General features: G+C 50.4%; 1 protein-coding gene across 1 annotated transcript in view; it reads left to right on the top strand.

The window, feature by feature from the left end:
• The window catches only part of tnfsf12 (TNF superfamily member 12), a 55,601-nt gene that overhangs the window by 20,690 nt on the left and 8,781 nt on the right, over window positions 1-26,130 (top strand). Inside the window, exon 5 of the mRNA XM_055630970.1 lies at window positions 4,299-4,420. Coding sequence (XP_055486945.1) covers window positions 4,299-4,420 — 122 coding nt within the window. The remainder of the gene's footprint in view (window positions 1-4,298; window positions 4,421-26,130) is intronic.

The raw sequence follows: 26,130 nt of genomic DNA on the forward strand, positions 1-26,130 counted from the left end.
CACTGTGGGGGAGGGGCGGGGGTGAGGGGTGGGGGGGGGGGTTGCACACTGGGGGGGGGGGGGGGGGAGCAGGACTGAGGGAAACTAAAGCTTTGAGTCCAGTCAGCAGAAAGACAATACATGATTACAATCGAGCCGTCCACAGTGTACAGATACAGGATAAAGGGAATAACGTTTAGTGCAAGGTGAAGTCGGAATAACGATAGTTAAAGGTCTCTGATGAGGTAGATGGGAGGTCAGGACCGCTCTCTAGTTGGTGAGAGGACGGTTCAGTTGCCTGATGACAGCGGGGAAGAAACTGTCCCTGAATCTGGAGGTGTGTGTGTGTGTGCGTTGGTTTTCACACCTCTGTACCTCTTCCCCGATGGGAGAGGGGAGAAGAGGGAGTGGCCGGGGGGGTGAGAGACTGGTCCGCGATTCTGCTGCTGGCCTTGCCGAGGCTGATGCAAGGCAGGGTATTGTATCTGAATGTGAAGTGTCCCTGTGCAAGATAGACCTGGGGTACTTGCTAGTCAAATCACGAGTGGCTTTGTGCATGGAGTTACAACAAACTGTGACTAATGCATGCAATATGTTTGCCTTAAAAATCCAGGAGGATTTCGGTACAAGACCGGAAATATTTTGTATCTGAAAACAGGGAAGAGCAGATGCTGGTTTACAAAGAGCTGGAGTAACTCAGCAGGTCAGACAGCATCTCTGGAGAATAGGGACAGGCAAGGTGTCCGGTCTGAAGGAGGGTCCCGACCCAAAACGTCACCCCCCCATGTCCTCCAGAGGTTATGCCTGACCTGCTGAGTTACTCCAGCGTTTTTTGTCTCATTTAGTTTGGAGATACAGCGCGGGGAGCAGGCCCATCGAGGCCGTGCACTAGCTCGGCCCGTCACACTGACACATAGAAACATAGACAATAGGTGCTGGAGTTAAGCCATTCCTCGTCTCCGTTCTAAATGGCCTCACCCCTTATTCTCAAACTGTGTGTGACCCTGGTTCTGTCAGGGGTTAGAAACATAGACAATAGGTGCAGGAGTAGAGGCCATTCAGCCCTTCGAGCCTGCACCGCCATTCAACATGATCATGGCTGACCATCCAACTTGGTATCCCATCCCTGCCTTCTCTCCATACCCCCTGATCCCCTTAGCCACAAGGGCCACATTTAACTCCCTCTTAAATATACCCAATGAACTGTGGGCCTCAACATAGAAACATAGAAAATAGGTGCAGGAGTAGAGGCCATTTGGCCCTTCGAGCCTGCACCGCCATTCAAAATGATCATGGCTGATCATCCAACTCAGTATCCCGTACCTGCCTTCTCTCCATACCCTCTGATCCCTTTAGCCACAAGGGCCACATCTAACTCCCTCTTAAATATAGCCAATGAACTGGCCTCAACTACCCTCTGTGGCAGAGAGTTCCAGAGATTCACCACTCTCTGTGTGAAAAAAGTTCTTCTCATCTCGGTTTTAAAGGATTTCCCCCTTATCCTTAAGCTGTGACCCCTTGTCCTGGACTTCCCCAACATTGGGGACGACCTTCTGTGGCAGAGAATTCCACAGATTCACCACTCTCTGTGTGTGTGAAAAAAAAATGTTTCCCTCATCTCGGTCCTAAACGATTTCCCCCTTATCCTTAAACTGTGTGGCCCCTTGTTCTGGACTTCCCCAACATCGGGAACAATCTTCCTGCATCTAGCCTGTCCAACCCCTTAAGAATTTTGTAAGTTTCTATAAGCCTGTTCCACTTTCACGTCCTAATTCCCGACCTCTGGCGAGTTTGCCCTTGACTCGTACTCGCAGCATGGTCATCACGAGGTGGTACGTAGCGGGCCGTGATGCTAGTCGTAGGTACTCGTGGCATCAAGTAGGTCGGGGCGATTTTTCTAACCTGATGAAAAATATCCACGAGTAAAAAAGGTCGTGAATTTGGTCATGAAAGTTGGACAGGCCCTTGAACCTGTACATCTTTGGGATGCTAGTCTTTATAAATCAGAGCATTGAGTATAGAAGCTGGGATGTAATGTTAAAATTGTACAAGGCATTGGTGAGACCAAATCTGGAGTATGGTGTACAATTTTGGTCGCCCAATTATAGGAAGGATGTCAACAAAATAGAGAGAGTACAGAGGAGATTTACTAGAATGTTGCCTGGGTTTCAACAACTAAGTTACAGAGAAAGTTAGGTCTTTATTCTCTGGAGCGCAGAAGGTTAAGGGGGGGACTTGATAGAGGTCTTTAAAATGATGAGAGGGATAGACAAAGTTGATGTGGACAAGCTTTTCCCTTTGAGAATAGGGAAGATTCAAACAAGAGGACATGACTTCAGAATTAAGGGACAGAAGTTTAGGGGTAATATGAGGGGGAACTTCTTTACTCGGAGAGTGGTAGCGGTGTGGAATGAGCTTCCAGTGGAAGTGGTGGAGGCAGGTTCATTGGTATCATTTAAAAATAAATTGAATAGGCATATGGATGAGAAGGGAATGGAGGGTTATGGTATGAGTGCAGGCAGGTGGGACTAAGGGGGAAAAAAAAAAAAATTTGTTCGGCACGGACTTGTAGGGCCGAGATGGCCTGTTTCCGTGCTGTAATTGTTATATGGTTATGTGGGAGGAAACCGGAGCGCCGGGTGAAAACCTCCGTGGTGAGAACGTGCAAACTCCGTACAGACAGCACCCGTAGTCGGGTCTCTGGCGCTGTGAGGCAGCGACTCTACCGCCGTGCCGTGCCAATGTAAGGGTCGTGGGGAGAGGTTGGATCGGCTGGTATTTCTTCCCTTTGGTTCACACGGACTCGTTGGGCCGAAGGGCCTGTTTCCGCGCTGTATCTCGAAACTAACTCAAGCCCAGGTAACACCCAGGGTGAATCTCCTCTGCACCCTTTCAGGCGTCATGAAACCTTTCCTGTAGCTGAGCGGCCAGAAATGTGCGGAGTGGTCTAGGTGTGGGTCACAGGGGTGGGGGGTCCATGTGGCTATATTTAAGAGGGAGTTAGATGTGGCCCTTGTGGCTAAAGGGATCAGGGGGTATGGAGAGAAGGCAGGGATGGGATACTGAGTTGGATGATCAGCCATGATCACATTGAATGGCGAATGGTGCAGGCTCGAAGGGCCGAATGGCCTCTACTCCTGCGCCTATTGTCTATGTTTCTATGTTATCAGTCACTTAGAGGCCATGGTGAGAGAACCTGCCACCTTCTGGTCACTCCAGCAACTGCAGCAGATGGACTTGCCATCGAGGGAGTACAGAGAAGGTTCACCAGACTGATTCCTGGGATGGCAGGACTTTCATATGAAGAAAGACTGGATAGACTCGGCTTGTACTCGCTAGAATTCAGGAGATTGAGGGGGGATCTTATATAAACTTACAAAATTCTTAAGGGGTTGGACAGGCTAGATGCAGGAAGATTGTTCCCGATGTTGGGGAAGTCCAGGACAAGGGGTCACAGTTTAAGGATAAGGGGGAAGGAAGTCTTTTAGGACAGAGATGAGAATTTTTATTTTCACACAGAGAGTGGTGAATCTGTGGAATTCTCTGCCACAGAAGGTAGTTGAGGCCACACAGTTCATTGGCTATATTTAAGAGGGAGTTAGATGTGGCCCTTGTGGCTAAAGGGATCAGGGGGTATGGAGAGAAGGCAGGGATGGGATACTGAGTTGGATGATCAGCCATGATCATATTGAATGGCGAATGGTGCAGGCTCGAAGGGCCGAATGGCCTCTACTCCTGCACCTATTGTCTATGTTTCTATGACTGCATATTCTCCCAATTTCCCACCAAGGCCTTCGATTTAAACCAGCATCTGCAGTTCTTTCTTATACGCGATATATAGGGAATAACGTTTAGTGCAAGGTAAAGCCAGCAAAGTCCGATCGAGGGTCACCAAAGAGGTAGATAGTAGTTCAGGACCGCTCTCTGGTTGTTGGTAGGATGGTTCAGTTGCCTGATAACAGCCGGGAAGAATCTGGAGGTGTGTGTGCGTTCGTTTTTACACATCTGTACCTCTTACCCGACGGGAGAGGGGAGAAGAGGGAGTGCGACTTCGAGCATGTTGGGGGTGGGTGCATGGATCGAGCTGCCTGGGGGGGGGGGGGGGGGGGGGGGGGTCGTTGAGGCGGGGACTGTCGCGACCCTCACAAAACATTCGTACGGGTACATTGGATAGGACAGGTTTTCGAGGGACGTGGGCCAAGCGCGGGGCGGGTGGGACTGGTGTGCGGGTGGGGCATGTTGGTTGGCCTGGGTGCTGGGTGCTGGGTGCTCGGGAAGGGGCTGCAGGCTGGGTGAGTGAGTGCCCTGTTGGCCCTTAGGAGGGGTGATCCGCCAGTGGGCAGAGAGGTCCATCCAAGTGCGGAACCACCCGCTCACCTACAACAATACCACCGGAGACTTCATGGTGAAGAAGGAAGGCGTCTACTACATCTACAGCCAGGTAGGGGAGAGGGCAGGGGAGGGGAGCGCGGGGTGGGATGGGCAGGGGTGGTCTATTGCATCTACAGCCAGGTAGGGGAGGGCAGGGGAGCGCGAGGGGGGTCCATCTTTTCCTCCTCAGATGGGCAGGGGTGGTGAGAGCATCCTTACCAACTGCATCACAGTATGGTATGGCAACTGCTCTGTCTCTCCGACCGGAAGGCATTGCAGAGGGTGGTGAAAACTGCCCAACGCATCACCGGTTCCTCGCTCCCCTCCATTGAGTCTGTCCAAAGCAAGCGCTGTCTGCGGAGGGTGCTCAGCATCGCCAAGGACTGCTCGCACCCCAACCATGGACTGTTTACCCGCCCGCCATCCGGGAGGTGCTACAGGTCTCTCCGTTGCTGAACCAGCAGGTCGAGGAACAGCTTCTTCCCGGCGGCTGTCTCTATACTCAACAACGTACCTCGGTGACTGCCAATCACCACCCCCCCTGGACACTTATTATTATTTATTCAAATCATTTGCTATGTCGCTCTTCCAGGGAGATGCTAAATGCATTTCGTTGTCTCTGTACTGAACACTGACAATGACAATTAAAATTGAATCTGATCTGAATCTGAATCTACAGCCAGGTAGGGGAGGGGAGCGAGCTCGGGGGGGGGGACGGGGCAGGGGTGGTCTATTGCATCTACGGCCAGGTGGGGGAGGGGAGCGCGAGAGGTGGGGGGAGGCGGTGAGGGTTTTTTGTTACTACACCTATAATAATAATAATAATAATTTTATTTATAGAGCACTTTAAAAACAAACATAGCTGCAACAAAGTGCTGTACATCACTAATCATTGACAAAAAAGTTAATACACACCAAAAATAACAATCAAAAGAAATAGTAGGAAAAGACATGTAAAATAAAGAAACATCAAAAACACCACAAACAGAAGCAAAGCCTCAGGCACGGTCAAAAGCCAGGGAGTACAAATGCGTTCTAACACTGGATTTGAAGATGGACAGTGAGGGGGCCTGTCTGATGTGCAACGGCAGGGTGTTCCAGAGTGCAACAGAGAAGGCTCTATCCCCTCTGAGCCTCCGACTAGACCTCGGTACCTCCAGGAGCAGCTGACCAGCTGACCTGAGGGACCGGGCAGGAGCGTATGGGTTGAGCGGCTCAGAGAGGTAAGGCGGGGCGAGCCCATTCAGAGATTTAAAAACAAATAACAGTATCTTAAAATGAACCTAGACCCAGATGGGGGAGGGGAGGGAAGGGTGGAAGGGGGTGGGTCTCCTGCATCTCCAGCCAGGTGGGGGATGGGGAGGGGAGTGGGTGGGTGGGATTGATCTATACAGTGCATGAGACTACTTCCCCCTCTCTCTCTCGCCAGGTTCACTGTGATGACAACACAACGGCCTACCTGAAGCTGGACGTCAAGGTGGACAACGTTGTGGCCTTCAAGTGCCTGCAGGGTTTGCCGCCCACGCCAGCCTTCGGGCAGCACCTGCCCGTCCACTCCTGCCACGCCTCGGGCCTGCTCAAACTGCGGCGCAACGCCCGCATCAGCCTGGCCAGCATCGGCGGCCTGCGCATCAAGACCGCACCTTCACTTACTTTGGCCTCTTCCGTCTCTAGAGGAGCCCACACATCCCCCCCCCCCCCCCCCCCCCCCCCCCCCCCCCCTCCCCCCCCCTCCCTCACCCCCCCACCCACCACCACCCCCTGGGAGGGAGAGAGTATGTCAGTCTCAAGGGGGGGGGGGGGGGGGAGAGGAGGGGAAGGAGGAACGGAGAGAGCAAGAAGGGGCGGAAGGTGAGGGAGAGAGAAGGGGAGGGGGTTGAGTGCAAAGTCAGATTCAGATTCAGATTCAATTTTAATTGAAAAGTGCAAAGAGTCGGATGCAGATGGGGGTGACTGAGCCTGAACATTAAGGGTTCAGACGGCCCCGGATCAGACTGGGGGAGGGGGAAGTGTCGGAGGAGAAGGGGGGGGGTTGAGGGGCAGTAGAGTCGGATGGGAGATGTGACCAAAATCAGACGGCCCCCACTGGTGTCGAGGCCCGTTATTGTGAGGGTTTACTGTAAAGGGAGTCTCCCCCCCCCGTTCTCGACCTCATCCCCTCCCCCCCCCCCCCCCCTCCCCTCTCTCACCTCATCCCCCCCCCCCCCCCAATCCCCCTCCCCCTAAGACTTTATATTTTATATAAATTGTGTACATATTTCTATTTAACCTGTTGATTGGTGTCTGCAGCCCAGGGTAACATCCAACCCCCTCTCCCTCATGTGAAGGGGGCATTACGGAGTTGGGGGGTGGAGGGGAGGGGTGGGTTCATGGTGAACGGTGTGAGGGGAGAAAAGGGGGGGTGAGATTTGGGGGTGGGGAAACTAACATGCATCACCCACCGTCACACCACCAGAGACCCAGTTCCGATCCTGACCTCGGGTGCTGTCTGTACGGAGTTTGCACGTTTCCCCCCCCCCCTCCGTCTCTGGGACCGCGTGGGTTTTCTCCGGGTGCTCCGGTTCCCTCCCACGTGACAAAGACGTTCGGGTTTGTTGGTGAATTGGCTTCTGTAAAATTGTTCGTTGTCCCCCGATGTGAGAGAGGGAGGGAGAGAGAGAGAGTCGGCACGGACTCGGTGGGCCCAAGGGCCTGTATCTATAAAATCTAAGAGTGGACTACGAAACTACAATGCTGCAGATGCTGGAAATCTGAGATTTTGGGGGAAAAAACTGAGCGTAAGAGCCGGGATCAAGCAGGCCATTCTGCCCATCGGGACCTCTCCTTCCCCCATCTACAGCGATTGTTTGTGTGTGTGTGTGTATGTATATATGTGTGTGTGTGTGTGTGTGTGTGTGTGTGTGTGTGTGTGTGTGTGTGTATATATGTGTGTGTGTGTGTGTGTATATATATATGTGTGTGTGTGTGTGTATATGTGTGTGTGTGTATATGTGTGTGTGTGGGTGTGTATATATGTGTGAGTGTGTGTTTGTGTTGTGTGTGTGTGTGTGTGTGTGAGTGTGTGTATATATGAGTGTGTGTGTGTGGGTGTGTGTATATGTGTGAGTGTATATATATGTGTGCGTGTGTGTATGTGTGTGTGTGTATATATATATATATGTGTGTGTGTGTGTGTGTGTGTTTGTGTGTGGTGAGTGGGTGGGGCAGCAGGGATAGGAATTACCGAGGGATCTGAAAGCTGATTTGAAACCCATGCCGTGGATTAACGGGGGCGGGGGGGGGATATCATGTGATGGATCGCAGGACTGAGTCACCCGTTACACCCAGCTCTCGTGTTCCCTGGGGCAGCCGCCCGTATTGTACATAAGACGGAAGCCGCAGTGTAAACTGGTGTATAAATCTTTGCTTTATTTTGTGCCTACGACTCTTGTGTGTGTCTTTTCAACGATCCCGATACGCCGTTAAAGGCGAGTTGCGGAATGGTACCCGTCCAAATTCCCCGCCTCGCCCCTATGGCAGCACGTGAGGCGCAGCGGTAGAGTTGCTGCCTCACGGTTACCGGAGGCCCGCGTTCCATCCTGACAGGAGGCATCTCTGGGGAGGAGGGACAGGGTGACGGTTCGGGTCGAGATCCTTCTTCAGACTGGTCTCGACCCGAAACGTCACCCATTCCTTCCCTCCAAAGATGCTGCCTGTCCCGCTGAGTTACTACAGCATTTTGTGTCTATCTTTGGTTTAAACCAGCATCTGCATCTACAGTGTGTGTGTGTGTGTGTGTATATATATATATATATATATATGCCGAAGGGCCTGTTCCTGTACTGTTCTATGTTATATGTCTTTCTTATTTTTTTCTCCCCCCCCCCCCCCCCCCCTCTCCCTCTCTCTGTACTGTCCTATGTTGTATGTCCGATGTTCTGTGTTCTATGGTCTATGTTCTGTGTTCCATTGTCCACGTTCCATGTTCCGTGTTCTATGTTCTGTTTTCCATGCTCTGTGTTCAATCTTCCGTGTTCTATGTTCCGTGTTCCATGGTCTATGTTCCGTGTTCAATGTTCTGTGTTCAATGTTCCATGTTCTATGTTCCGTGTTCTATGGTCTATGTTCTGTTTTCCATGTTCTGTGTTCAATGTTCCGTGTTCTATGTGCCATGTTCTATGTTCCGTGTTCTATGGTTTATGTTCCATGTTCTGTGTTCAATGTTCCATGTTCTATGTTCCGTGTTCTATGTTCCGTGTTCCATGTTCTATGTTCCGTGTGCTATGGTCTGTGTTCCGTGTTCTATGGTCAATGTTCTGTGTTCCGTGTTCTATGGTCTATGTTCCGTGTTCTATGTTTCGTGTTCTATGTTCTATGCTCTGTGTTCCTTTCTCCTTTCTTCTCTTCTCCCCCCCCCCCCCCCCCCCCCCACATCGGTCTGAAGAAGGGTTACAGCCCGAAACGTCGCCTATTTCCTTCGCTCCATAGATGCTGCCGCACCCGCTGAGTTTCTCCGGCATTTTTGTCTACCTTTGATTTTCCAACCTCTGCAGTTCCTTCTTAAACATGCTGTGTCTGTGTTCCATGGCCTATGTTCCATGGTCTATAGTCTATGTTCTGTGTTCTGTTCCAATCATTACTGTGAACTACAAGTTGGCAGCGTTGTGGTGACTGTTCGTGGAGCTTGTCGCCCCGCTCCAGGTTTACACAATGACGTGAATGTATTGCCCAGTTCAATGAGCCTTGGAGCCAGGGAGCCGTGGCCAATAATAACTGTTGCTGCTCTGTGGGCCGATGGTTTTGGTGACGGACCAAGGTGTTGGTGTGAAACACAGGGACTGTTGTCTGTGCCGTGGGTTGCTGGAGTTTAGGCTGCTCCTTAACCCCCCTCCCCCCCACTTCACTCTCTCCCCCCGTTCCAGTTCCAGGGACATCTTGAGTCTGAAGAAGGGGCTGCACCCGAAATGTCACCTATTCTTTTTCTCCAGAGATGCTGCCTGTCCCGCTGAGTTACTCCAGCTTTTTGGGTCTAGTCTATCTTATGATTACAATCAGACCGTCTGATTGTAATCATAACCAGGGAGAGCGAGATACATAGGTAAGGAAGTGTAAGGTGTGATAAACAGGTCAAAGGGAATGGAGATCAGATCAGATTCAATTTTAGTTGTCATTGTCAGTGTACAGTACAGAGACAACGAAATGCATCAAGGACAAATGTAGAATAGATCATTGTCAGCTGGGAGAAGGAGCAACAAAGCAAACAGAGATAAAATGTTTAAGAAAGAACTGCAGATGCCACTTGCGGGCGGAGCACCAAGGCAAATTCCTTGTATGTGAATACTTGGCCAATAAACCTAGTAATTCATGCATTCATTGTTTAAGAAGGAACTGCAGATGCTGGAAAAAAACAAAGGTAGATAAAAAATGCTGGAGAAACTCAGCGGGTGAGGCAGCATCTATGGAGCGAAGGAATAGTTGACGTTTCGGGTCGAGACCCAAAGGGTCACCTATTCCTTCAGATCAGTCTGAAGAAGGGACTCGACTCGTAGCGTCACCTATTCGATCTTTTCCCCTTCACTTTAAACCTATTCTTAAGGGGTTGGACAGGCTAGATGCAGGAACATTGCTCCCGATGTTGGGGAAGTCCAGGACAAGGGGTCACAGCGTAAGGATAAGGGGGAAATCCTTTAAAACTGAGATGAGAAGAACTTTTTTCACACAGAGAGTGGTGAATCTCTGGAACTCTCTGCCACAGAGGGTAGTCGAGGCCAGTTCATTGGCTATATTTAAGAGGGAGTTAGATGTGGCCCTTGTGGCTAAGGGGATCAGAGGGTATAGAGAGAAGGCAGGTACAGGATACTGAGTTGGATGATCAGCCATGATCATATTGAATGGCGGTGCAGGCTCGAAGGGCCGAATGGCCTCTACTCCTGCACCTAATTTCTATGTTTCTATGCCCTCTGGTCCTCGATTCACCAACTCTGGGCAAGAGTCTCTGTGCATCTTCCGAAACTCTTCCTTCCAAGCTTTGTTTACTATTGCCATCTGTACTGAGTTACAGTGAAAACATTGTTTGTTGCGTGCTATCCAGTCAGCGGAAAGACGATACATGATTACAATCGAGCCGCCCACATTGTACAGATGCAGGATAAAGGGAATAATGTTTAGTGCAAGGTAAAGTCCGGTCAAGTCCGATTAAAGATAGCACTCCAATGAGGTAGATGGGAGGTCAGGGCCGCTCTCTAGTTGGTGAGAGGATGTTTCCGTTGCCGGGGATGAAACTGTCCCTGAATCTGGTGTTTACGAAAGAACTGCAGATGCTGGAAAAATCGAAGGTGGACAAAAATGCTGGAGAAACTCAGCGGGTGAGGCAGCATCTATGGAGCGAAGGAATAGGTGACGTCACCTATTCCTTCAGATCAGTCTGAAGAAGGGTCTCGACTCGAAACTTCACTTATTCGTTCAGACTGAAGAAAGGATATCGACCTGAAACGTCGCCTATTCCTTCGCTCCATAGATGCTGCCTCACCCGCTGAGTTTCTCCAGAATTTTTGTCTCCCAGAGATAAAATATAGTCAGAGACAATCAGAACTGGGAAGGGGGAGGGGTTGGAGAGAGAGAGTGAGGGTAAGCAAGGGTTACTTGAAGTTAGAGAAGTCAATGTTCATACCGCTGGGGTGTAAGCTGCCCAGGTAATGGGTGATGTTTCGGGGCAACCCTGATTGGGGATGATCAGCCATGATCACATTAAATGGCGGTGCTGGCTGGCTTGAAGGGCCGAATGGCCAACTCCTGCAACTATTGTCTATTGTCTACTGAGACAGGTACATGGGTAGGCCAGGTTTGGTGGGATATGGGCCAAATGCAGGCAGGTTTATGTTGACAAGGTGGGCCTAAGGGCCTGTTTCCACGCCTGTATCCTATGCCAGCGTAGAAGGAGTCAATGGAAGGGAGGTTGGTGCCTGTCCAGGCCGATTGACTGATGATACTTAGTGGTGGGTGTATGCAACGAGCTGCTGGAGGCGGTGATATTTAATTCCTAAGATGCTATCGGCCGTGGCGCCAACAATGTTTCCAGTGCCTCTTCACTTCCGATCATTATCTCCATTGCCTTGCTGACAGTGAAGGAGAATGTTGTTGTCTTGGCACCAGCTTAATCTACTTCCTGTGCTCTGTCTCGCCATTGTTTCAGCCCCGGCCCACTACATTGATAGCCGTTTGTTTACTTAGAAACATAGACAATAGGTGCAGGAGACCATTCGGCCCTTCGAGGCAGCACCGCCATTCATAGAAACGAAACATAGACAATAGGTGCAGGAGTAGAGGCCATTCGGCCCTTCGAGCCTGCACCGTTTCTATGTTTCTACACGCGGGACAATTTACACAGACACCAAGTGACACAGTAAACAGAGTACTTGGAGATAACACAATAATCAAAAAAGGTTCAATACACAACCAATATTGGTTCAAAAAAGCAAACAAAGTCCTTAATGAAACCAAGATGGTTCATAGTTCACAGTTTAGTTGTGCAAGTTGGGGTTTAATGTGAGGTCATCCACCCTGTGGGTAGAAAAGCAGAAATGTTTTAAAATGGTGCCCAATATTCAGCATTTGTGTCCAGAGAGCTGTGGTTGCAGCCTTAGGGAAACATAGAAAATAGGCGCAGGAGTAGAGGCCATTCGGCCCTTTGAGCCTGCACCGCCATTCGATATGATCATCCAACTCAGTATCCCATCCCTGCCTTCTCTCCATACCCCCTGATCCCTTTAGCCACAAGGGCCACATCTAACTCCCTCTTAAATATAGCCAATGAACTGTGTGGCCTCAACTACCTTCTGTGGCAGAGAATTCCACAGATTCACCACTCTCTGTGTGTGAAAAAAAAATGTTTTTCTCATCTCATCTCAGTCCTAAAAGATTTCCCCCTTATCCTTAAACTGTGTGTGTGGCCCCTTGTTCTGGACTTCCCCAACATCGGGAACAATCTTCCTGCATCTAGCCTGTCCAACCCCTTAAGAATTTTGTAAGATTCCATAAGATCCCCCCTCAATCTTCTAAATTCTAGTGAGTACAAGCCGAGTCTATCCAGTCTTTCTTCATATGAAAGTCCTGCCATCCCAGGAATCAGTCTGGTGAACCTTCTCTGTACTCCCTCAGGCAGTGATTTTCGTACAAGCCATCAAACAGGCTGTTTGCAATGGTGCGGCACGGTGGCGCAGTGGTAGAGATGCTGCCTGACATCGCTTGCAGTGCCAGAGACCTGGGTTCCATCCTGACTACGGGCACTGCCTGCGCGGAGTTTGTGCGTTGTCCATAGCATCTATGGAGCGAAGGAACAGGTGACGTTTTCCGCCTCACCCGCTGAGTTCCTCCAGCATTTTTGTCTACCTTCGATTTTTCCAGCATCTGCAGCTCTTTCTTAAAGGCAGTCTCTGAGGGTCTCCAATGAGGTAGATAGTATTTAAGAAGGAACTGTGCAGATGCTGGAGAATCGAAGGTTACACAAAAAAGCTGGAGAAACTCAGCGGGTGCAGCAGCACCTATGGAGCGAAGGAAATGGGCAACGTTTCGGGCCGAAACCCTTCTTCAGATAGCAGTTCAGCACTTTTCTCCAGTTGCGGCAGGGGGGGTTCAGTTGCCTGATGACAAGCTGGGAAGAAACTAGCCCTCGAAGGGTTAATCGAAAGAAAACACATCCAGTGATGTGTTTTGGTTGCTGCCCGTGTTTTGATTAGACCTTTGTTGTAGCCGCCTTGGAACCTTGATGGAATCCAAGAAATGTTATCGTTGAAGGCACGTTGAAGGGGCTGGTGGTTGCGTTGGTCGGGTTGTTCTTGTGCTCGTTGCTTGGTGTGACCCCACCGGGTATTTTTAACAGATGGTTCCCCTGTCCTTGGCACTGCCATCGCCTCCCAGCCTCCCACCGCCCCTGTTTCCTCGTCTGCAGGCGGCTTCCAGGCGCTCTCTGGTTGCCGTCCTCCCTGCCAAAGGAAATAGGATCCATCCTGTTCCCCCCCCCCCCCCCCCGACCTCGTCATCTTCAACATCTTGATTCAATCTCCCGCGCGCTCCAACGCAAACAACCCCTGGCCTGGGCTGGCCACGATGATACTCCAGCCCCGTGTGGTGACCACAACTGAAGACGGGGCTACTGCTGTGGTTTCACTAGTGGGTTTGTTATACAATCCCAGTGGGGCTGTATTATTGCACGGTATGCTCTGGTCAACATTACACCACATGCTTCCATGACCAACTTCTTCTTCCTTCATGTCAATAGACAATAGACCATCGGTACAGGAGTAGAGGCCATTCGGCCCTTCCAGCCATTCAATGCCATCATGGCTGATCATCCCCAATCTGTACCCCGTTCCTGCCAAGAACGGTTAGCCTGCACCATTCGCCATTCGATATGATCATGGCTGATCATCCATGGAAACATAGAAATTAGGTGCAGGAGTAGGTCATTCGGCCCTTCGAGCCTGCACCATTCGCCATTCAATATGATCATGGCTGATCATCCATGGAAACATAGAAATTAGGTGCAGGAGTAGGCCATTCGGCCCTTCGAGCCTGCACCATCCGCCATTCAATATGATCATGGCTGATCATCCAACTCAGTATCCCGTACCTGCCTTCTCTCCATACCCTCTGATCCCCTTAGCCACAAGGGCCACATCTAATTCCCTCTTAAATATAGCCAATGAACTGTGTGGCCTCAACTACCCTCTGTGGCAGAGAGTTCCAGAGATTCACCACTCCCTGTGTGAAAAAAGTTCTCCTCATCTCGGTTTTAAAGGATTCCCCCTTATCCTTAAGCTGTGACCCCGAGTAATCCAACTCGGTATCCTGTACCTGCCTTCTCTCCATACCCCCTGATCCCTTAAACTCACCTCCTCTGCCTCCATCCATATTCCTCCAAACTCACCACCATCCATATTCCTCCATTCCCTGTATTTCCATGTTCCTCTCCAAAAGACTGCCCCCACAAAGTTAGTACATAATCCCTGTGGCCGCCTGGGTTTTCTCTGGGTGCTCCGGTTTCCTCCCACTCCGAGGACATGAGGATCTGTAGGTTTATTGGCTTGTGTTAACTAAATTGTCCCTAGTGTGTTGGATAAGATTCAAGATTCAATTTATTTGTCATTTGGACCCCTTGAGGTCCAAACAAAATGCCGTTTCTGCAGCCATACATTGCAAACAAATAGACCCAAGACACAACATAATGTACATAAACATCCATCACATTGCTGTGATGGACGGCCAAAAAACTTATCTCTCCACTGCACTCCCCCCCCCCCCCCCCCCTCCCCCCCCCCATGTCAGAGTCAAAGTCAAAGCCCCCGGCTGGCGATGGCGATTGTCCCGCGGCCATTAAAGCCACGCCGGGTGGTGCAAGGTCGCACACTGGGTCTTGGTGTTAGAGCCCCCGGCGTGCGCTCGCAGAGTCCCGCGGCCATTCCAAGCCGCGCTGGGCGGTGATGTCAGGCCCCGCTCCAGGAGCTCCTCAACCCCGCAACTCGGGCGGGAGAAGTCGCGTTGCGGGAGCCCTGAAAAGCGGTCTCCCTCCAGTGACCCGCGGGCTCCCGGTGCCGCCGTCCGCCAGATAATGCTGGTGTACTGGGTGATCGATCGCTGGTTGGTGGGGACCCGCTGGGCCACTCTGTATTGCTGAAGCCTAACTGAGGCCTCAATGTGGTCGGGTTAGTGCAGACGGGCAAGTGTGGCCCAGTGTGGCTCTTTTGTAGACACAAAAAGCTGGAGTAACTCAGCGGGTCAGGCAGCATCTCTGGAAAACATGGACGGGCGATATTTCAGGTAAGGACCCCTCAGCTGATTTAAGAATACGTTTCTTCTGGTCTGGGGACAATATGCTGGAGTAACTCAGCGGGACAGGCAGCATCTCTGGCGAGAAGGAATGGGTGACGTTTCGGGTCGAGACCCTTCTTCTAGACACAAAAAGCTGGAGTAACTCAGACTGAAGAAGGGTCTTGACCCGAAACGTCACCCATTCCTTCTCTCCAGAGATGCTGCCTGTCCCGCTGAGTTACTCCACCTTTTTGTGTCTACGGTTTAAACCAGCATCTGCAGTTCCTTCCTACATGTTTCCTCTGGTCCGTTTTTTTTGAAGGCATCGATAATCTACGGAGAGGCAGCATCATAGAACTGGTGGTCAAAAATGCTGGAGAAACTCAGCGGGTGAGGCAACATCTATGGAGCGAAGGAAATAGGCAACGTTTTGGGTTGAAACCCTTCTTCAGTCTGAGTTACTCCAGCTTTTTTTGTCTAGAAGAAGAGTTTTGATCCAAAACGTTGCCTATTTCCTTCACTCCATAGAGGCTGCCTCACCCGCTGAGTTTCTCCAGCATTTTTGTCGACCTTCGATTTTCCAGCATCTGCACAGTCCCTTCTTAAACATCATAGAACTGCTCATCTCTCGACACGCTGTAAGTATTGGCGAAGCTCTACATTCATGGTACTGATGAAACCAGGACCTACCTAATGGCGGTCTCCTTCGTTGGAGCATAAACCTGTGGCAGTCGTAGTCAACTCTTCCACTTCTTCCCGGGCGGACTTGTCCCCGCTCGGAATTCCACCGCCTCCTTCAACACTGTCTGTCCATCTCTTCCCGACCCTAGGTTGCCGAGTTGGGAAGGAATGGGAATTAGGTCTTCTGCCGTAAAGTGAGGTTGGAGGTGGCAAAAGATTGAATACACCAATACTTTTCGGCTGTGTTTAGCGGGGAGGACACACGCGAATATCCCAAAGGTGGGCCGGCTTGAAATAGCACTGGGGGACTTTGTAGCTGTTTTCATTATGAGGGGCAAGGCATTCGGCAAGCTGATAGGAATGAAGGCTATACACAGAGTCATAGAGTAATTGAGGGCAGAAACAAGCCCTTCGGCCCAAATTGCCCACATGCCCATCCACACTAGTCCCACCTGCCTGATACATATCCCTCTACACCTGTCCTATCCATGTACCTGTCCAAATGTCTCTTAAACATTATATTACATAGAAAATAGGTGCAGGAGTAGGTCATTCGGCCCTTCGAGCCTGCACGGCCATTCAATGTGATCATCCAACTCCGTATCCTGCACCTGCCTTCTCTCCATACCCCCTGATCCCTTAAACTCACCTCCTCTGCCTCCATCCATATTCCTCCAAACTCACGTACTTCCCATAACATGGTGACAGTGGGCAGGTGCTATACACCTGCACGGGAAGGTAGGCGCTCCCACCCCCACCAGTCTCGGGCAGGTGGGGCTCGTCTGCATGGGAAGGCAGCCCATCTAGGAGTGGGAAAACTCTGATTTAAAACCTCCACTCTGCCTTGTGGCCATATCCAGTCATGGGAAAGGCTCCAGGAGTAAACCGCAAGAAAATCCGGAGTCGGAGCCCCTAAGGCAGTTCGTCGTTGTCTACAACCTTGCTCTGGCAGCTCCTGCGATGGCGCTGGTGTCAAACTGTAACGGCCCTGCTGTTCCTTTGGATCGATCAGCGACGTGGAGAGGGGAGGGGGGACGTGCTGCATAGTCAACAGCCTGTCCTCCATATGACATCGATCGCCCAGGCTTGCATCCGACCACATATCACCTGCAAACTAGGATGCATCACCCATGGTCAGTCATGACCGAGGGGGACCTACAACAGGCGACCAAAACTGAACACAATACTCTGAATGTGGCCTCACCAATGCCGTGTACCACTGTGACATGACCTCCCGACTTCTACACTCAATACATAGAAACATAGAAATTAGGTGCAGGAGTAGGCCATTCGGCCCTTCGAGCCTGCACCGCCATTCAATATGATCATGGCTGATCATCCAACTCAGTATCCCGTACCTGCCTTCTCTCCATACCCCCTAATCCCCTTAGCCACAAGGGCCACATCTAACTCCCTCTTAAATATAGCCAATGAACTGGCCTCAACTACCCTCTGTGGCAGAGAGTTCCAGAGATTCACCACTCTCTGTGTGAAAAAAGTTCTTCTCATCTCAGTTTTAAAGGATTTCCCCCTTATCCTTAAGCTGTGACTGAGGTTGGAGATAGCTGACTGAGGTTGGAGATAGCAAATGTTTGACTAAACCAACACTTTGCACCAGTGTTTATGGTGGAGGATCCCAAAGGTGTATAAAATCATGAGAGGAATAGATCGGGTAGACGCACAGAGTCTCTTGCCCAGACTAGGTGAATCGAGGACCAGAGGACATAGGTTCAAGGTGAAGGGGAAAAGATTTTAAAGGAACCTGAATGTAGACAGAAACGTCACCTCTTCCTTCGCTCCATAGATGCTGCCTCACCCGCCGAGTTTCTCCAGCATTTTTTTCTACCTTCGATTTTTCCAGCATCTGCAGTTCTTTCTTAAACCTAGGATCCTGTGGGTGGTGGGTGTATGGATCGAGTTGGCAGAGGAGGTAGTCGAGGCTGGGACTATCCCAATGTTTCAGAAACAGTTAGACAGGTACATGGATAGGACAGGTTTTTGAGGGATATGGATTAAACCCGGGCAGATAGGACTAGGTGTGTGAGCCGAAACCTCACCCATTCCGAAACCTCTCCATGGTTACTCCAGCATTTTAACTGCCTCTCCCATTCCCACATTGACCTCCACTGTCAGGGTGAGGCCCAGCACAAATTGGAGGAACAGCACCTCATATTTCGCTTGGGCAGCTTACACTCCAGCGTTATGAACATCGACTTCTCTGCCTTCAAGTAGCCCTTGCTTTCCCTCTCTCTCCATTCCTCCCCCTTCCCAGTCCCCCCACCAGTCTGACTGGCTCCCCGATTACATTTGTTTAAGAAAGAACTGCAGATGCTGGAAAAATCAAAGGTAGACAAAAATGCTGGAGAAACATAGAAACATAGAAATTAGGTGCAGGAGTAGGCCATTCGGCCCTTCGAGCCTGCACCGCCATTTAATATGATCATGGCTGATCATCCAACTCAGTATCCCGTACCTGCCTTCTCCCCATACCCTCTGATCCCCTTGGCCACAAGGGCCACATCTAACTCCCTTAAATATAGCCAATGAACTGGCCTCAACTACCCTCTGTGGCAGAGAGTTCCAGAGATTCACCACTCTCTGTGTGAAAAAAGTTCTCCTCATCTCGGTTCTAAAGGATTTCCCCCTTATCCTTAAGCTGTGACCCCTTGTCCTGGACTTCCCCAACATCGGGAACAATCTTCCTGCATCTAGCCTGTCCACCCCTTAAGAATTTTGTAAGTTTTTATAAGATCCCCTCTCAACCTCCTAAATTCTAGAGAGTATAAACCCAAGTCTATCCAGTCTTTCTTCATAAGACAGTCCTGACATCCCAGGAATCAGTCTGGTGAACCTTCTCTGCACTCCCTCTATGGCAATAATGCTGCGGGTGAGGCAGCATCTATGGAGGGAAGGAACAGGCGACGTTTCGGGTCATAGAAACATAGACAATAGGTGCAGGAGGAGGCCATTCGGCCCTTCGAGCCAACGCCGCCATTCATTGTGATCATGACTGATTGTCCCCAATCAATAACCCGTGCCTGCCTTCTCCCCATATCCTAGCCCCTAGAGCTCTATCTAACTCTCTCTTAAACCCATCCAGTGACTTGGCCTCCACTGCCCTCTGTGGCAGGGAATTCCACAAATTCACAACTGAAAAAGTGTTTTTCTCACCTCAGTCTTAAATGGCCTCCCCCCTTTATTCTAAGACTGTGTGTGTGTGGCCCCTGGTCCTGGACTCGCCCAACATTGGGAACATTTTTCCTGCATCTAGCTTGTCCAGTCCTTCTATAATTTTATATGTTTCTACAAGATGCCCCCTCATCCTTCTAAACACCAGTGAATCCTTCTAAACTCCAGTCGAGGACCCAAAACGTCGCCTATTCCTTCGCTCCATAGATGTTGCCTCACCCGCTAAGTTCCTCGAGCATTGTTGTCTATCCTGTTTATCTCTTTGCTTTGTTGTCACCTCCTCCCAGCTGACAACGGCCTATTCCACATTTTCCTGGACCCGAACCTCTTTTGATGTCTCTTTTTCACATCTCCCCCTTCCTTATCTCTGTATCTCCCCCTCCCCTGAAGTCTGAAGTAGGGTCTCGACCCCGAAACTTCAACCATCCATAGAAAGATAGAAAATAGGTGCAGGGGGAGGCCATTCGGCCCTTCGAGCCAGCACCGCCATTCATTGTGATCGTCCCCAATCAGTAACCCATAACCCTTCTCTGCCTGTCCTGGCTGCCTGTCCCAGCTGAGTTACTCCAGCGTTTTGTGGATGTCTTTGTCTCCTTTTGTGTTGCGAACAGCAGCATTTGTACTTGTGAACTCGTGTATGTGGGGGGGAGCGTGCTAGGATGGATGTGATGTGGAAAGCAGTGAGTCGGAACAAATGGGTCTTTGTCCACTGGAAGAACATCACCGGTGGAGTATCCCAGGATAGTTTCTTGGCCCGTGACGATTTACTGTTTATATTAAGAAACCGGGGGAGGAGGTCGTATTTAAGGTATCCGATGACACTGGAATAGGTGGGAGGGCGTGTTGCAACGAGGATGTTTGGCCTGTGCAACAGGATGGGCTGAGTGAGTGGGCGAATATTTGGCACCTGGGCTTTTAATGTGGGAAAGTGTGAGCTGGTGAGGAATCAAAAGGCAGACTGTTGACTCCAGTACAGAAGGACCTAGGTGCTCTTGTGTGCCGTATCTCGGAGACTTCCACAGGCAAACGCAGCGGGTGTAGGGCGACACGGTGGCACAGATGGTAGAGCTGCTGCCTCACAGCGCCGGAGACCCGGGTTCGATCCTGACCTCGGGTGCTATCTATCTGTGTGTGTGCGGAGTTTGCATGTGTTCTCCATGTGACCGCGTGGGTCTGAGGAAGGACATTATTGCCATGGAGGGAGTGCAGAGAAGGTTCTTACACAGGGAGTGGTGAATCTGTGGAATTCTCTGCCACAGAAGGTAGTTGAGGTCACAGTTCATTGGCTATATTTGGCTGTACACTGTGAAATCGACAGAAGGATGGAGGGCTGGGTGTTTATGCGTGCTATTTTCATGATATTTATTTGAGTTGTTTATCTTTTAATATTTTATCTTGTATGTATCGTTAGCTTTTAGAAATGTTTGAATGGTGCACTGACTGGCTGACATTTTTAAATTTCGTTGTACATGATTCATGCTACAATGACAATAAAAAAACTATTCTACTATTCTATATTTAAGAGGGAGTTAGATGTGGGCCTTGTGGCTAAAGGGATCAGGGGTATGGAGAGAAGGCAGGGATGGGATACTGAGTTGGATGATCAGCCATGATCATATTGAATGGCGGTGCAGGCTCGAAGGGCCGAATGGCCTCTACTCCTGCACCTATTGTCTATGTTTCTATATTTCATAAATTTTTCCTGCAATCTGAATTTAGACCCTTTTTCTGTGCGTTAAAGCAACATATAATTTTTGTAAATTATGTGTTTTTAATTAAGCAAGCGCTGGCAAATTCTCTCTCCGCTGTCAGTTGTTTAAATCAGATTCCCAATCTACCGCAGCCAACATGCCCTTTGTACCTTCATGGGTCTCTTTGTTCAAGTTGAATATCCTGTTTCCCAACCAAACTGCAACCTATTGCGAAATGTGATCATATAAATGCTACTCTTTCCAGGATGGGGTTGGACAGGCTAGATGCAGGAAGATCGTTCCCGATGTTGGGAAATTCCAGGACAAGGGGTTAGAGGGGAAATCCTTTAGGACCGAGATGAGAAAAACATTTTTCACACAGAGAGTGGTGAATCTCTGGAACTCTCTGCCACAGAAGGTAGTTGAGGCCAGTCCATTGGCTATATTTAAGAGGGAGTTAGATGTGGCCCTTGTGGCTAAAGGGATCAGGAGGTATGGAGAGAAGGCAGGTACGGGATACTGAGTTGGATGGTCAGCCATGATCATATTGAATGGCGAATGGTGCAGGCTCGAAGGGTCGAATGGCCTCTACTCCTGCACTTATTTTCTATCTTTCTATATTTCTATGAACTGCTGCCTCACAGCGCTGGAGACCCGGGTTCGATCCTGACCTCGGGTGCTGTGTGTGTGTGTGTGTGTGTGTGTGTGTGTGTGTGTGGTGTGTGTGTGTGTGTGTGTGTGTGTGTGTGTGTGTGTGTGTGTGTGTGTGTGTGTGTGTGTGTGTGTGTGTGTGTGTGTGTGTGTGTGTGTGTGTGTGTGTGTGTGTGTGTGTGTGTGTGTGTGTGTGTGTGTGTGTGTGTGTGTGTGTGTGTAGTTTCCATGTTCGCCCTGTGTTTTGCTCAAGATTCCAGTGCCTTATGTCTCCATTTTACTGCTACACTGCCACTACTTTGTCCCGCTCCCCCATCTCTTCCAGCCATCACAATCAGAAGAAGGGACCCGACCCAAAACGTTGCCTATCTATTTCCCTCCACAGAGGCTGCCTGACCCGCTGAGTTCTTCCAGCCCTTTTTTAACCCCCTCAAATTCCTACTTTGAAGATGTTCTCCCCCTCCCCCTGGCCGGAGATCTGTGATTCCCGCTGCTTTTCGACCCTGTTCTGACCCCGACACTCGGTCAGGAGAAGGGTCCCGAACCGAAATGTTCCCTATCCATTTTGCCCACATTCCCCATCTATACTAGCCCCACCTCGTGTAATTTAAGGTAGGCATAGTGGCGCAGTGGTAGAGTCGCTGCCTCACAGCGCCAGAGAGCCAGCTTCCATCCTGACTACGGGCACTGTCTGTGTAGAGTTTGCACGTTCTCTCTGTGACCGCATGAGTTTCCCCCCTGGGTGCCGCGGTCTTCATGCCATTGACGTGAGACTCACGGGCCTGTAATTTCCTGGATTCTCTCTACTTTGCTTCTTAAATGAAAGAACAACATTAGCTACATCCCCATTCCTCTGGGAACTGGCCTGTGGCTGGAGCAGAGGCGAAGAACCTTCCTTTAAGGGACGTAGAGAGAATCCGGGGAATTATAGACCTCACATCAGTGGGGTAGGAAAACTACTGGAGAGGATTCCTTGGGATAGGGTTTACTCCCAATTCGAAAAGAATGGGTTAATAAGGGACAGTCGGAGTAGGGTTTGTAGATGCAGGATCTTGTCACCTGCACGAGTGTGTCGGTCACACCCCCATTTCCACCACTGATCCAAACTTGAGTCGTTGTGAAGCTTTCTGCTTGACCTTGACAGAGTCGTCGACCCTCTGCTGAAATCTGTACAGCTCCAGGGTGTAGCGGGTCAAGAAGATGATCCAGTACGCCTCGACCATGCAACGGAGGGCCATTCCTGTGGACTCCATGTAGCTCATGGTCTTTGGAAAGCTTTCATGCTTGGGCATCAAGAAAATCAGGAGGAACATCTGTGCCAACTCGAAAAAGACGATCCAAGCGATATAGCCAGCGATTCCCCAGTATACCTCCCTCCAGATGGACAGGAAGAGGACGAAGACTGCAAAGATGCCCACAGTCACAAGGCCAATGGATATCAGGCAGAACTGGTGAAGGGTCAAGTAAAATGAAACCTTCTCATTGTTGCTGGTGTAGTTTGTCAACTTGTACATGCGTAGATGGCCCGATTCGAAGATGAGGTGCAAGGCCGACGTGACCAAGGTGAACAGCCCGGTCACGATGGTCCCCTCTTTGGCCGACAGTCCGCAGACGTTACCGCAGATCAGCCTCTTGCATCCGAACCAAACCTTGTGAAGGTTCATCGCTCAGGCTTCCTGGCGATCTGCGCGTTAACAAAGGCTTCTCCGGAAGCTTCGGTGCGACGGGCAGAAAAGCAAACGGGTCACTGGAACAGAGCACACAACACGTTGGTACAGGTGTCGACATTAGGAGGTTGTGTTGCACTTTAGTTCAGAGATACAGCGCGGCAACAGGCCCTTCGGCCCACCGGGTCCGCACTAACCAGCGATCCCCGTACATGAACACTATCCTACACCCACTAGGGACAATTTACAATTACACCGAGCCAATTAGCCGACCAACCTGTACGTACGTCTTTGGAGTGTGGGAGGCCACACCACAGAGTTCCCGTGGAGAAAACACAGGCGGGTCTTGGAGACAGGGCGGAAAACCCGGGGGGGCTAGAGGGGACACGTCCCCCCCATGTTTTGAGAGGCGGGGGACATCCCCCCCCAAGTTTTTGTCATCCGGATTTTAAAATCTCCGCTTTCCGCGAGATGGTGGGGGTGGGACTGCTGGTCGAGGGCGCCGATTGGACGAGAGAGACGTCAGTCAGCAGGCAATGGGGGCGGGACATGATGATTCAGCACTATGATTGGAGGAGGGAGGAGTGGGGGGGTGGGACTGAGGATAGAGTGCGGTGATTGGAGGAGGGAGACCTGGCACAGACCTGCGCCTCATCCGCAGCCGGCTCCCCGGCGCTGTCCCGTCCCCACCCGAGTGCCCCCCCCCACGGCTGGCCAGAGTGGTCGGGAGTCAGACGCTAGCTGTACCCCCAGGCCCACAGCCAGCGCAGAGAAGCAGCGCTAAACCCAGCTCAACTCAGCCTGTCCCGCCAGGTTAACCTGCCTGGGCTTGCGGCAAATATGGCCAGGGCAGAGAAGCAGCGCTGGTGTCCCGTCAGTCCACTCAGGGCTTGTAGGTGAACTCGGCGAGACAGGCAGAGTTGAGCTGCATTTAGCGCTGGATTGAGCCTCCGAAGCCTCGCGCATGTCGTGTCCCCCCTGTCCAGGCAATAATGATTACAATTAAACCATACACGATTACATTAAAATGGAATGTGGCAGCGGCAATGAAAGTGCGGGTCATAATGAAAAGTGCAAAGGGGGTAGATTGGAAGATTGGGCAAAGGCCCTGAGCTATGGGAGGACTGTTTCATGGCCTGATTACTGACCAGCGGGGGAAGAGTGAATCTGAGGGTTACGGAGTTACTCCAGGTTTTTGTGTCCATCTTTGGTATAAGCCATCAACTGCAGTTCCTTCCTACACATCTTTCCTTCTAATATTGCCGTCCCAATCCTTATTGAACCACCACACTAGCCGAACACATTTCTTTCTTTTGCCCCCAATTTCTTCCCTTGCGCACTGACTGGCATTCAATTCTCCCAGCAAACTCACAGCCCATTCCTTCAACATCTCCAGTACAACTTCCCTTCTGTCCCCCGAATCTCTCCCGCACTCAATACTCCTACCGCTCTTGAGTTCTTTGGCCGTTAGTATTTACCAGGGGTAACAAGCACAGTAAATGAGCACAGTTTAAATCCCTGTACATTTAATGAGTGGCCCAACGTGTCCACTAAATGGGGCCGTCCTGGTCTGGTCGGTCAGGGGTCCATTTGCTAGAAAATGCCCAAGCTGGTCGGCAGAAAGGCAAAGAGCATCTTGTCAGGTTAGGGTGGGACCGCCTCCTCCGTTGCTGCAAATTTGTCGTCTGGTGGTTGCGGCAGCACGTGGATTGACCGTTCTTCAACGTTTCTGCTCTTCACAAACAGCTCTGCCACGTGTTTGCTCAGGAAAATAAGCCAGATGACCTCCATGCAGTTGCGTAGAACTATGCCGATCCACGATATGACGTCCATCCATTGATTAATTTCATTATGGTCATGCGACGCAATAATCTGGATGCAAATATGTGCCGAGAAGAAGAGCACGAGCCAAATGGCGTAGGCCCCCACCCCCCAGTAATTCTCCTTCCGGACTGCCAGGAACAGTCCCAAGATCGCAACGATGTCCACAGTAAAGAGGGCTATGGATAAGATGCAGTAGATAGCAAGGTCATGAGAATGCAACAAGTGTACATCTTCGTGATGGGCTGCGTCTTTGAACAACTTGAATATGCGATAATGATTTGTTTCAAGCATGAGGTATATGGCTGATACAAACATCGAGAATAGTCCGCCTACAATTGTGCCCTGCTTAGGGTTCAGTCCGCAAATATTGCCGCTCCACAATCTTATCAATCGGCTCCAAATTTTTTTTAGGATTCTCATTTTACGTCTCTTGTGGTCTCTGTCCTTCCAGGGGGTTAGGAATTTGTTCTGAAGCCAGGCGGGGCGGGAAGTGTGGTAAATGAGTCACTGCAACAGAGTTTACAACAAATGTTGGAATCATTTGGATTGTCCTTCCCATTTGACCTATGCCCAAATTCTACCGGGGACCAGAAACGACTTAAAATGGTGGTTAATAATAGGAATTACTAGACTAAGTGGGACCCGTTGTGTCCCATGTTCACAGGAGAGGGCTAGTCCCCCAACGCAATATTCCACCTCTCCACCAATTCCAATATTGGTGGCCAGTGGGGGGGGGGGGGGGGGGGGCTTTCTGGAGCGCTGGTATGGGTTCTTGGGGTGGCAGCTCAGTCCCTCAAGCCTGATGTGCTGGCAGCTCACTCACAGCTGGTGGGCTGGCAGTTGACTCATGGCTATTCCTTGAAATTCCATTTCAAGCAGGGTGCAAGGCCACCACATTCAAATGCAGTTTCATACCATTTCATGCAGGGTGAAACCACCATAAAACCACACAAAACACCAAACTCACAGTTCAGTAGACATTCAGTGTGTTCAGTTGATTCACAGCTCAGACAGTCGTGACCTCTCCCTCCCCCATCATGCAGAGACTGAGCAACACCCACACTTCCGGGTTTTATAACCCCTCCCCCTCCCCACCCACCGGAAAAGGTGTGGCCTTCATGGCGTGATTGACAGGAGAGCAATTCTCAACATTTTTTAAAAACTAATAACACTTTTATTTTTTATTGATGGGAAGAATCCTCTGCACCTGCTGAACGGAGGGGGACTGAGTAAGAGGGGGCCAAAAATCATAGGCGTAAGTGGTAGCGTTTTATCTAAAATCAATATACAGT

This window comes from Leucoraja erinacea, unplaced genomic scaffold (genome assembly GCF_028641065.1).
Source record: "Leucoraja erinacea ecotype New England unplaced genomic scaffold, Leri_hhj_1 Leri_58S, whole genome shotgun sequence".
In the NCBI taxonomy this organism is placed as follows: domain Eukaryota; kingdom Metazoa; phylum Chordata; class Chondrichthyes; order Rajiformes; family Rajidae; genus Leucoraja; species Leucoraja erinaceus.